At 47.9% G+C, this 13342-nt stretch overlaps 1 protein-coding gene across 1 annotated transcript in view; it reads left to right on the forward strand.

Moving 5' to 3' along the window:
- FER1L5 (fer-1 like family member 5) overlaps positions 1-13342 on the forward strand; it is a 42649-nt gene that overhangs the window by 4718 nt on the left and 24589 nt on the right. Inside the window, exons 5-17 of the mRNA XM_036225056.1 lie at positions 394-448; positions 886-995; positions 2764-2892; positions 3555-3617; positions 4349-4399; positions 7286-7316; positions 7942-8057; positions 8265-8382; positions 8829-8881; positions 10005-10073; positions 12567-12610; positions 12702-12784; positions 12855-12949. Of these exons, the coding sequence (XP_036080949.1) occupies positions 394-448; positions 886-995; positions 2764-2892; positions 3555-3617; positions 4349-4399; positions 7286-7316; positions 7942-8057; positions 8265-8382; positions 8829-8881; positions 10005-10073; positions 12567-12610; positions 12702-12784; positions 12855-12949 (1017 nt within the window). The remainder of the gene's footprint in view (positions 1-393; positions 449-885; positions 996-2763; positions 2893-3554; positions 3618-4348; positions 4400-7285; positions 7317-7941; positions 8058-8264; positions 8383-8828; positions 8882-10004; positions 10074-12566; positions 12611-12701; positions 12785-12854; positions 12950-13342) is intronic.

The following is a 13342-nucleotide window of genomic DNA, read 5'->3' on the forward strand; positions in this document are numbered from 1 at the left end:
CAGTTATAAGGCGTTTGCAGGAGTCCACACATGAGGTCATGAGGTGCTGGGCTAGGAGAAGAGCTGTTAGCATCAGTGACTCTAGATTGGTCCCAAGTCACCACACTCCTCCCCACCCTCCTGCATCTTCTTCTGTCACCACCACTGCCATGTGGCTCCTCTATTCTTCAAATTCTCTCTGCTATAACCCAGTGCTCTCTCACCACCAGTTTATAACAACTTCCCGCACTCCAGACTCCACAGACCCCCATGGTGTGGGCTTGCACGATGGCCAGCGTCTCTCTACTCAGGAGGACTGGGCGTGAAACCACCAGGCTGGGATGGGTTCTGGTGCTGCGACTTAGCCAAGGATTGCACTGTCTGACTTATAGTTCCCCTGCCTTTGCCTTGCAGTGCACTGTCACGTTACAGGTGTCTCGTATGACCAGCCGGGATATAGAGAAGACAGGTATGTCCTTCCATGGAGCTTACCTCTACCTTTCCCTCCACATAGCTGGATGGCCTCTTTGGGACCTTCGGGACCCACCCCTTGAGGCCTGCAGAAGGGTTGTGACCAGGTGAGGGTCTATAGGCCAGATCTCCAGACACTTACCTGAGGGCATCTGTCACCTCAATGTGTCCATTCATCATCTCTAGACATAAAACCCAACCTCCAATTGGCTGCAGACGGAAGTAAAATGGCCATTTCCATGAGCCCTCATGTGTGGAGAGTGGGACCTGGGGTTACTGAGGGCAGGAGGGGATCCATGGAGGAGTCAGGAGGACATGTGCCCCCCTCAGGACGTGGCCATGTTTTCATTCAGGAGCTGGTCAGTGGGGATAGAGTAATTAAATGGGGAAAATGCCTCAAAACATCCTGAGCCCCGCCTATGACCGCTTAACCAGGGGATGAAGACCACCTAGGCGTAACTGCACGAGAGGGAGCCAGGCAGAAGCTGATGGTCACCAGCTATGCTGTGCAGAAGGAGCTATCCTCAAAGCCTCAGCACTTCCAGGTGAGGACCTTTGAGATGGGAAGCCCACGTGATCTGTCTGCCTCCCTCGCAGTGTTCCCAGGTTCTCCCTGTCAGAGCATCTGACTGGCTACAGGTCCTCAGGCCCTTACCACAGCCCAGTTCCTCCAGGGCTACTCTGGGGGACTTCTGCATATGGCAGGGGGGCAACAGGAGGCCCTAGTGGCTGTGCCCCAGCAGGCACTGGTCTGGCCCCTGCCCTTCAGGAGTCCAGGGGATTGTTGACACACAAGGCTGGCCACATACAAGATGAAATTTGTTGTATGGGACACACTGACTAGAATTTGAGAGGATCTTTGGGAAGCTCCATGGTTCTACCACGAGTCCTGGAATCCCCACTGTCCTCCATTCTCTAGCCTGTTACCTAACACTTCTGCTATGGTTTGGCCTGCCCTAGCCAGCCACTTGCTTGGGAGGCTGAGTGTCATCCTTGACCGCCCCTCTTTCTCACTGTACTCCTTCATCATCACTGGCCAAGACATTATCACCACCCGACTGCACCCACTTCCCCATCACCACTTCCAATCCTTGGCCCGAGCCACTATCATTGCTTCTCTGAAGCACCCTGTCTTTCTGGCCTCCAGCTCTCCCCTGTTTATTCTTCAAAGTGCTCTCTCAAAGACGTCATTCTCTCATGCCGATCACCTGCTTTAAAATATCCTTAAAAACGAGGACACCCCGATATTCTCAGGACAAAACCCAAATTCTCTACAATAGCTTCCTAAGACCTTGATACCCCAAGCCTGCCCCTCCAAACCAACAAACTCTCTTTTGTCCCTGCCCCTCCCCACCCTGCACTAGCATCCTGAGCAATTCGAAGTCCCCATTCTCTCTCTAGCCTCCAGGCCTTTGTACATGCTGCCTTTGGAACACCTTCCCTCTCCCTGTTGGCCCCATCCCTTTTCACCAGGCCAGTTTACCACAAAAGTCAGCTAGTCCATGTCACTTCCCTCCGTATGTGCTAGTGGTTAGGACAAAATGCTGGCATGATGGCCGTTAGCCTGGTTTGGCCCAGCCTTGCCCCTGATGGTCAGGTAGCCACATGAGTGTCAGTCCTGGAAGGGTCCTGGACTTGATGGAGACACAGGAGGCCTCATGGAGAGTGACTGGACTCACGGGGTAGGCTGGAGCACTGTATGCTGTTTACTACCCAGTCAGACAACAAGCTCTCATGGCTGTACCCTGCTCACCACTGTCATCGCCTGTTCCTTCTCTCCCAGCTGCAGCCAGCCTGGGACTTACATGTCTCCAAGTAGCTCTTCTGCCTCCTGTCTTCTAATTCCAGGCTCAGATTTCACAGTTCCTTTTATCATACATAAAAAGCGGCAGAAGAAATCACAAATCATGACCAGACCATAGATCACAGATTCAACTGCATAGAACTTTAGAATTTTCGGTTCTTTAACAAGATCACAGATAAAAACACAAACCAACAATCTGAGAGACAGTACACTGTATTTTTTTATTCTGCAACAAGCCTGTACCAGTTGACAAGAGAAACTAAGTCCACACAAGGCAAAAGGGCAGAGCAGTGGAGAGGACAGTTTCCAGAAGGAAACAGAAGGAGCCAAGGCTGACCCTGGGCTTGTGCCCAGGCTAGCGGATCCATCTCCTGCAGGCCTCTCCCCATGGCTCCCCTTCCACTCGCAGCAGATGATTCTTGACACTTTTGGCTATTTTAAAGAAGAGTCCTTGAGGGAGACGGGGAGTCCAGGGCCCCAACATCAGGGCCCCGTTTTCTCCCCGGTAGGTCCGAGTGAAGGTGTTTGAAGCCCGCCAGCTCATGGGCAACAACCTGAAGCCAGTGGTGAAGGTGGTCATCGGAGGCCAGCAATACCACACGCGGATCAAGATGGGGAACAACCCTTTCTTCAATGAGGTGGGCTGCCTACACCTTTCTGGGACGAATGGGATACTTTGGCCAAGTAGACCAATTGGGCTGCACATTTCCTGTGGGCAGCAGCCAGCTTGGTCCTGAACAAGGGGGTTACATTGGTTGTGCAAACATTTACTGAGCACACATGGAGGGCTGTGCCTGGCTCTGGGAACACAGATGGAATAGTGTGGGCATTGTCGATAGAGCTGTAGATATGGCTGTGGCTGGAGGGGAGTGGCTGGAGGTGAGCCTGCAGGATACACAGCCCATCATGGGTGGCTCTTGGGAGACTTGGAGGGACTGAGGCAAGAGAGTGATGCGGCCAGGCTTGCATTTGGGAGGGGAAATTCTGGCTGCAGCAGGAAGTCGGGTGGAGCGGTCTGGCAGGGTGATCTAGAAGGAGGCAGAGGCTCCAATTTCCATCCCAGGGCAGCTAGCTGGGGGCGGGGGGGGGGGGGTCCCCTACTCCTGGCCTTTGTGTGTTCAGAAAACCCTCCAAGGCCTGGCAGACGTTTGTTTTGAAAGGAAGAGCATGAGGGTGGGATGTACCAAAAGCTATTGAAATGGGCAAATGACAAAAAAAGGCAACTATTCTAAGCCTTGGGGCTTAGCAAGTCTCTGGTGAAGTGGTGGACAAAACTTTCCCACCCTATCCTCTCCTTCAGATCTTCTTCCAGAATTTCCATGAGGTTCCTGCAAAGTTCTTCGATGAGACCATCTTAATCCAGGTATGAAGCAGATGAGACGAGTCTTCTCTCATCCCACCTTGACTCTGAGAAGCACTTTAGCCTCCAGCCCCATCCTTAGAGCTACTCACTTCAGATGGTCTTTCTGACCCCAAGGCAGTACCTCCACCACCTTCCTACCTCCTGGGCACCCCAGACCCTCATTCATTCATTCTTTCATTTATTCATTCAACAAACATGGAATGCCAATTGCTAGGCTCTGAGCTGGGCACTAAAGTAAACAAAGAATCGCCTTCCCATATGCTGGGACTGACTCTCATGCCACCCAAGGAACCCTCAAATGTCCCTTCGACATGGCACATTCCTGTAACAGTGGCAAACGGGTTTATCACATGCCCCTTATGTCCCAGCACAGGGCTGAAGAGAGCAAGGAGACCATCCCTTGACCAGTTTCCATGTTTGTGGGGACCCAGGCCCGTAGGAATCAGCCAGTACAGTGGCAGAGAGAGAGCCGGGTGCACTTGTCTTTGTGTTGACCTTTGGGGTGATCGAGTTATTGGCCTCTGTGATCAATTTCCTCATTAGGAAAATGGAACTGAAAACCTAAACCTCACGGGGTTCCCATGTGGAAGTGTCAGCCATTAGGAAGTGTGCTGTCAACCCGGGGAGAATCTAAAGGGGCTCTTTTGGTTCCTCCCTTGGGTGCAGGGGAAACCGGGCCTTCGAATAACTGAATAAGGGAATCACCAAGTTCTTTCTGGAACTCCTTGCAGGTGATGAATTCCTCAGTGATGAGATTCAATGCAGAGATCGGGAGATTCCAAGTGAGCACTGTGGAAGGGAGCAGGTTTGGGGAACGGGTTAGAGACCCACCCTGGGCCTTACGCATAGACCAGGGGAAAGGACTTGGATGTGCATGCAGAAAGATCCAGAGTTGGGTCCACCTACCAACTGGGTGATGTAGACAAGTTATTCTGAGCCTCTACTTCTTGATCTGTAAAATGGGTAATACTTTCCTCGACCACACAGTCATTGTGTAACACTTATGAAAGTGCTGGGTGCCTTGTTGAAGTCGCCACACTTGTAATACAATGGACACAGGTCAAACCCCTGCTTCCAGGAAATAGGAGCGGAGCATTCAAACAGGCTGACCTGATGGAGAGATCCAGAGAAAGGTCACTCACTGTCTGTGAGGACGGAGGGAAAGGTTCACTTTGGGAAAAGACACAGGCTGAGAGATGAGGAAAGTTTACAGGCATGAGGAGCCAAGTGAAGATTCCCTGAATCCAGGAAGATCAGGCAAAAAAGGAAGAGTTGCCAGGTTTCTTTATCACTACTTGTAACAAGCACATGAAGAGTCAGGACCGGCTCCTCCCCCACTTCACCCTTGGCAGCAGTGCAGGCTTAGAAACTAAGATTCCACGGAAGGTAGATGCCAAGGGGTCAAAATTGTGTGCTTCCAACAAAGGCCACTGCACAGTTTTCAAACAATGATTAACAATATGAACCGATAAGTAAATTACAGAGGGCAGAGAAAATCTGAGCTTTAAAAAACATACTTTTTGGGAAAATTTCAAACATACACAAAAGTGGAGAAAATAGTATGGATTCCCACATCCTCATCACTCATCTTCACCAATACATTGCCAATCAGGTTTTGTCTATACCCGGCCTGCTTCCTTTCCCCACTTTTGAATCAAATCTCGGACATGATATTTTATTTTTAAAAATGTCAGTATTCATTTCTAAAATATAAAGATTTTATTAAGCATAACCAAATACAATTATCACATTTAAAAACTTTTATGATTCTAGGATAACATTAACTATCTAGTCAGGGTTCAAATTTCCCTAATTGTCTTATGAATTCCTTTTATACTTTGTTCAAATCAGATTCCAGACCAGCTACATGCATTCATACCTTACAGTTGGTTAAAATGTATTCTCAGATCTCTCTTATTTTGTTGGTTCTGCTCCCTTTTTTCCCTTGTAATTTATCTGTTCAAGAAACTGGATAGTTTGTCCTACAGAGTTTTCTCTCATTCTGGATTTTGCTGATTGCATCTTCAGGGGATGACATCACTGGTCCCTCTGCCCAGGTATTTCCATCTAGAGGCTCCACCAGTCTTAGTTCAATTATTTGGCAAGATGACTTCAGCAGGAAGCACAGAACGACTGCTGGTCTTTCTCTATGTTGTTAACAGCTACTGATGATAACTGCCTAGATTTACTACTTTGTTAGGGGTAACTGAGTTTTGTCTTCCAGCTTTATTGAGGTACAATTGACATAAGTGAATTGCGCATATTTAAAATACATAATTTGATACATTTAAAAATATGTGCACACCTGTTAAACCACCATCAAAATTAAGAGAAGCTATCATATCTATCAATCTCCGAAGTTTCCTTGTGACCCTTGTTAGTCTTTCCCTCTCACCCCTATCCTGCCCCTTCCCAGCCCCAGACGACCACTGGTCTTCTTTCTGTAACTATAGATTGCTTTGTATTTTCTAGAATTTTATATAAATGGACTTTTTGGTTTGGCTGCTTTCCCTCAGCATAATTATTTTGAAATTCATCCACGTTGGATATATCAATAGTTCATTCCTTTTTATTGCTGGCTGCGTAGTATTCTATTGTGTGGATATGCCATTGTCTGTGATTATCCAGTCACCTATGGATGGACATTTAGATCGTTTCCAGTTTGGGGGCTATTATAATAAAGCTGCCATAACATTGGTGTATAAATCTTAGTGTGGGCACACGTTTTAATTTCTCTTGAGTAGATGTGGGGAAGCGGATCGCTAACTCATATGGTAGGTATATGTTTAACTTTTAAAGAAAATTCCTAATGGTTTTTCCTCCCAAAATTCCAAACAGGTTTTACCATTTTATATTCTCACTAGTAGTGCCTTAGAGTTCCAGTTGCTCCACATTCTCATTAACACTTGATATAGTCCATCTTTTTTTTTAATTTCAGCCATTCTAATTATGCGTAGTGGTATCTCACTGTGATTTTAATTTATATTTTCCTGATAGCTAATGATATCGAGCATCTTTTCATATGCTTATTTGTCATTTCTATATCTTCTTTGTCTGTTCAAAGTGTGTGTTCAAATTTTTCGCTTGTTTTCATTACGTTGTTTGTTTTCTTACTATTGAGTTGTACAAATTTCTTATATTCTGGATATAAGTCCTTTATCAGATACATGATTTGGAAACATTTTCTCCCATATGCGACTTGTTCTTTCATTTTTTAAATAGTGTTTTTCAAAGTGTGGATATTTTACATTTCAATGAAGTCCAATTCATCAGATTTTTTTTTTTTAGAGGTGGTACTTTCATTGTTATATCTAAGAATTTTAAACCAGGCCTAACATGCAGGATTTGGGGACTGCTCAGTGGCCCCTTTGGATGTGAATTACAAGGGTGACCTGAGTTTTCTGTGGCGCCTTGTCCCACACCACTTCAATCCTGCACCACATCCCACCAGCTTCAGTCAGAAATCTTGCCCCAGGACAAGGGAAAACCCAGCTTCTGTCAACTCCTCCCTCGACCTACTACCCCAGAGATTAAGAATCCAGGCTGTGTTGGCCAGGCAATGCTACCTGGTGGTTAAGGATCCTTTTAATCCAGGCCTCCTCACTTACTAGCTGTAAAACTTGGGCTGGTGGCCCTAACTAACCTTTATTCCACTCTTGTCTTTTCAGACAGATATTGGTTTTATCTACCATTCTCCAGGTAGGTAACAGTTGTTGCAAATGCGTGTCTTCTAAGAAAAACAAGACCAGGTGTCAAAACATCACAAAATCCCCATATGTTTCAACACATAGGGAGAGAGTATTCAAAGGTGCGAATTATTTTCTGTTTTTGATAAGTTTACTGTAATTTATGATATTTTATCTTGTCTTATAAGAACAGCATCTTTCTCTGCAAAACTCAAGGCATCCCTTTGGGTCAAATGCCAAACTTCTATTGTAGCCTTGGGTTGAATTTCTATTTTTGAGGCCAATGCTGAGGAATTAAAGTTTGAATAGAGATTTCCTCTGCGACCTGGCCATGATGTTCATAGCGGGCTGAGGTCAGGACTTAGGGTTGGAGAAAATGCTCACCTGTCAGCCTAGGATAGTAACAGCTGCAGGCTCCCAGGATGGGGGAGAGGGCCTCGTACCTCTTCACGGCAGTAGCTGACGGCCTGGTGAGTACCCTCTCTCAGCTTACTGGTAGGAGTGGCTGCCATTGTCCTACTACTGACAGGACCGAAACATGAGACAAATTTCCATACCTCTCTCCCACACAAAGATTGGCTTCAGGGGAGAAGGATGGAGACTGGAGTTGATCTCCCACAGGCCCTCTGCTTCTCCAGGTCACACACTCCTGAGGAAATGGTTAGGCCTCTGCCATCCAGATGAACTCAGCAAGGGTGTGAGAGGCTACCTGAAAGTCACCATCTGTGCCCTTGGTGTGGGAGACCAGGCCCTGGTGAGGCTGCCCCACCCCTATCCCAGTAACATTTCCTAGCCTAGCTGCTCCCGTGGGGTACTCCAGAGACCTCCAAGTGGCCATTGGTCTTCACGTGTTTTCATTTGTCCATCGTGTCACTTCAGAGTTGCCCCCCTCACCCACCATGGCCTTGGCCACGCCCCCCCATTCATGACTCTGACTCAGTCAGCTCTCTGTTCTCTGCAGGTAGATCAAAAGCTGGACTACGATGACACCAATATTCAGATCTTCAAGTCAATGCTGGTCCCCATCGACATGGCCTACTTACAGTTCTTCATCTACTGCGCCGAGGACCTACACCTCAGTGAGAGTCAGGGGCAGGGGGCAGGGAGCAGCTCTAAGGTTCCCTACACAGTGGCATCCTGTTCCTCGGGGGGGCTTCCCCGTTCCCTATGGACACTAACCTAAGATTCAGGTGGAAGGAGAGAGTGAGATTGAAATCTCCCAAGAGTAGTTTTATGGAGGCCCATAGATGCCCTTTGAAAGGGCCATATGCCCCAGCCTGTGTTTGATGTCCAGGGGCTGAGGTTCCCTGTGCCAGCCCCCACCCCTGTTGCCATTATGGGCTATGGCACAGAACAATAGTATATCCAGACAAAGTGGAAATGGGAGAGTTCTGACCAGGGCCACCAGATTACATTATGGGGGCGGGTTTTCAGTTGTTTTCACCTTTCAATTTCCTCCTCCTCTTCAAAAAAATAAATAAATAAATGCTGCTGTCTCAGAAATCTTTTAACGTCTTGTTTGCAGAGAAACACCATGTAGTGAGACCTGCATTGGAGGTGGAACTAATTGGGGAAAAGGTAAGTGTAGAAAGGGTATGAGGCTTAGAGAAATGTTCACCTAGGGAGAAAAATAGTGGGCAGAACCCCGGGAATCATATTCCAGCCCTTCTATTAATGGATGATGTGATCCCATTGGACGAGGAACTCTGTGAGTATGGAGGCCTTGGCTTAGCCACCCTATCTACCAGAGCCCATGGAGAAGACATTGCCTGAAAACCAAAGATAAAGGTGCCTGATGAGTAAATGAGTTAATGAAACAACATGCCTGCAAATGACCATCATTGAAATTGCCACCATCCCCTCTGGGCCTCAGTTTCTTCATCTATAAATTGAAAGTTCCGGGCAAAAGAGTTGTTGATATTCCATGAATATCTAGGAATAGACGCATTTTTCCAAAGCGTGCTGATGAATTTTATGTGCAAAAAAAGGTTAAAGTTAAATAGATTTGTCTCAGAATTTATGCACCATCATTCACACTATATTATACCTATGAGAAGTCATTAAATCCAGCCTATACACAGGTGAGGAGGGATAGTTTCCAATTTTGAAGGGAGGAGGCAAAAAGATCAGGGGACATATCTTAAAGCCACCATATGTAGTGCGGTTTGAGATGATCTTAGGTGGTAGATGGAACACACTTTTCAAAAATTTTAATATTCTTGTGTTTTTCTGAGTGTGTATTGAAAAGTTTAAGCAGTCCATGAGCCTCTGATTTCACCAACACAATCACTTAGAATAAGAGTAGATATATAAATGAAGTCAAGTGAATCTTTGAGAAGGGGGTGCCATGTGTATACATCTCATTGCCATAGCATTGTTTCTGCTCACTTTTCTGGTGGGATCTTAGAGTTTATCTAACATCTCTATATATGTACTCAGATGACAAAGTTAGAGCCCTACATCTACTTAAAGATTCAGTCTATTGAAAGCTGATTCTAAGACAAATATTAAGGAATCTGGACCTGGGCAGGCGCACAAGGACTGAAGTTGTAGCTGACGAGATGTTGTCCAAGTGTCTTTAGACCAGGGATCAGCCTGATCAGTGCTCCATCTGTGCGCTGGGCCAGAAAGGCTGGAAAGTGAGGCCAGTGAATGGAGGAGAGGACAGGCTGGCACTGACACCCCTGTGGGATGTTCCCAGCTCAAGACACAAGTGCAGACCCAAACCGAAAACCCGATTTGGAACCAGATCCTGACCTTTCGGATACAGGTATTGCCACCCTATCCCACCCTCTTCCCGGCCCCAAAAACGGAAGGGACATTTGGGTGTTGGTGTGTGTATGGGTGTGAATGGAGGGAAGGGATAAGGAGCATGTGAGGGGGGAGGGCTCTGGCTGATAGGGAGCACAAGGGAGCCCAGGACTATTGGAAAACCTTACTTTATCCAGTGTTAAGAAATGAGTGGGTCACACAACTGAATTTTCCAGAAAATGCAAACATGTCCTTTCACCTACATTTAAAAACACAATGCACAATTACTTTAAAGACTCAGTCTAAATTGTATGATGAATTTTCTTATCCCCTAGACCAAGTGCTCCGAATAGAATGACAGCTCTTTGTTGATGACCTAGAGGCAATATAATCCTGGGTTGCATATGGTCCCAGCTGCTCATTTCTACACTAAATACCCCAAGATGCCCTTCTTTGTGGGGTTTTGCAATCTAATTTTTATAGCTTTGCAGTCATTTGTCAGCGGTGTGGACGCCAGTTGTCACCAACCCCCTGGGAGCCAGGTTTCTAAGAGCTGTGTGGAAAAAAAAAAAAAAAAAAGACAGTCCTGAGAGAACTTGAGCACCTCCATGAGTGCCAGTGCACAGAGCTTTGGGTGGCATCTGTCTGGTTACTGGAGAGTGTTTGGTCTGCTTATCCCTTATGTTTGTGTGGCGTACAATGAACTCATGAGCTCCCCTCCCTTTCCTGTGGACCCTCCTCGGAGCTTTGGAGCTTCACAGTCTGCCTCCTGGCGAGTCTCCAGTCCCTAACCATTCCTCATAATCCTCACCTTTTGTGGTGATTCTATAGACTCTTAAAATAGGAAGAGAGTTTAAAGGAGACTGAGTCCACCACCACCCTTGCCAAGCCCCCTCCCACCTCTTCCGGGCTATGAAAGGGCCACAGCTGAGACCCTCAGATGTTCTGTGGATGCTCAGAGCCTTGTGTTCAGCTGCCTCAAAACTGGTGGCACAGAACCAGGCCCTCCTTTGTTCCTGAAAGAGGCCTTCCAATGTTCGAAGGTGTCCACATACTCCCCGAACCCTCACCCACTTCCAGCAGAACTCAGTGTCCAGGGCTGGGGCCACTTGGAATGCAGGCCTGACTGTCCCCTATGGGAATGCAGCAGGCAGATGTGAACCCCACTCTGATGTGGCAGAATGACCACAAGGAGGCCAGCTGGTCAGGGACCCAGAAAGACAGGCTGCAGGGGAGCGCTGCTGAAAATGGGGGTGTGCCAGTTACAGTCCAGGCACTCTAGGACAGAGGGGAGTCAAGACAAGGAACTGGGAAAAGGGAGAATTGTCAACAGGGTCGATGAAAAGGTAGCTTGGCCATGACTTTGAATTTGGAGCATATATACCTTTGGATGCCTGATGGTGTACATCTCTGCACTCCAACTTCACTCCTTAACCTGGGCAGTTTCCTCATTTCTCACTATCCAGCTGCTCAAACAGAAAGCCCTTCTCCTGCCTTCCCTGGGCCCCCTACCCTGCACAGCTAGGGGAGAATGGACCAGGAGCATGGAGGACTGGGAGGACTCCCAGCCAGGCCCCAGGATGTATGTGAGGGGAGAAGAGGCCCCAGCTGAGAAAATGGGGGTCTCATTCAGGCTTCGACTCTAGCAGCTTTGTTTCAAACATAGATTTTTTTCGGTTCTCATACTTTGCGGAACCCTTTAGCAGAGTAGAGATGAGACTCAGATGCGCGGGTTCCAATCCTGACTCTACCCCTTACAGTGTGACCTTGAGCAAGTCCCTCTTTCTCTCTGGGCCTCATTCCCCACTAGCAAATCCGGACGATCTTAGCCCTCACTGAGTTTTGGCAGAGTGGGTAGGAGCTCTGAAACTGCTGCAGCCCAGCATGGAATGTGAGAACATCAGGGACTTGGCTGCTCTGTGCCTCAGTTTTCATGTCTGAAAACATGGCTGAGAATAGTACCTGGCCAGTGGGTTTGTTGGGAGGGGTCACACAGGTGATCCAGGCAGATTGGGCCCCTTCCCAGAGAGGCAGCCACTACTAACTTACTTTTTGAGGAGCTAGATGTCCCTCTGGTTGAAAGTTAACTGCTAGACACAATAAAGACATTCTGGGCTCAAGCCTTCCCCACTGGGTGGTTTGGTGAGTGTGCATTCAGGCTGCAGGGCTGTGTAAGGGCTGTAGTCATCAAGTCCATACTCAGGGTGGACCCAGGTCTCATGAGTCCTGAGTTTATGCAATTAGGGAGCCATATGAAGAACAAGAATACAAAACAATCATGGGAACACAGTCCTAGCCTCTCCAGGGCCTTGCAAAGGTCCCATGCGGGGGAGCGTCTCAAGGCCAAAGGCCCAGAGCCACGATGGTAAATCCATCTTGGCTGTGGTTAAGTGGCACACTGGTGACTGGGCTGGGCCTTGGAGCCCAACCCAGGACTCCCAGTGCTTCAATAGGACTGGACTTTATGAGTATGAGGCACACACCCACTGCTCCCCTCACCTCCCCTCTGCAGCTACCTTGCCTCTCCAGCTACATCAAGCTCAGAGTTTTGGACTGGTGAGCAGCTGGGTGGAAACTGAAAAGCATGCTGGGGAGGAGAAATTTGGAACTGGGCCAGGGGCTCAGCCTGCAGTACGTTTCTCTCCAGCACCAAGAGCAACTGCCAGGATGAGGTCGGAACTGCCAGCCTGTCTCTCAACCAGATCTCATCCACCGGAGCAGAAATGGAAGGCAAGCAAGCTCCCGACCCCAGTTCAGCACCTCTCTCGCCTGGCCGCCCTCTCACCCTCTCTCCCTGTAGGAATGTACTCTGGCTTCCTGCCCTGCTTTGGCCCCAGCTTCCTGACTCTCCATGGTGGTAAAAAGGCCCCTTTCCAGATCGAAGAAGAAAGTGCCGTAAGCATCTCATGTCAGCTCTAGGGAACAGAGGAGGTGAAAACTACCATGTGTGAGGGACCAGAGCCCCAGAGATGCCTGGGGAGGGTCCAACCTGGTTTCTGTCCACCACACACGCTGGTGAAGGACATGAAAGCTATACATAAATGGCCATGGAGGTATGGGACATGTGCTATGGCACAAGCAAAGAACAGATGGAGGGCATTGAGTTGGGACTTCGGGTAAGATTTTCAGCAGGTGGAAATGAACTACAAGACAAAAGAAACAGCACAGGTAAATGTAAAAAAGCACAGAGTTATTTAAGCCTGGTGACGAATGCCAGAAAGCCAAGTCCAATCAGCTTACAGAGGAAAGGGGGCTGGGAAGGACTCTGACTGAAGAAGAGGCAGGCAT

This window comes from Rousettus aegyptiacus, unplaced genomic scaffold (assembly GCF_014176215.1).
Source record: "Rousettus aegyptiacus isolate mRouAeg1 unplaced genomic scaffold, mRouAeg1.p scaffold_m13_p_7, whole genome shotgun sequence".
Lineage (NCBI taxonomy): Eukaryota > Metazoa > Chordata > Mammalia > Chiroptera > Pteropodidae > Rousettus > Rousettus aegyptiacus.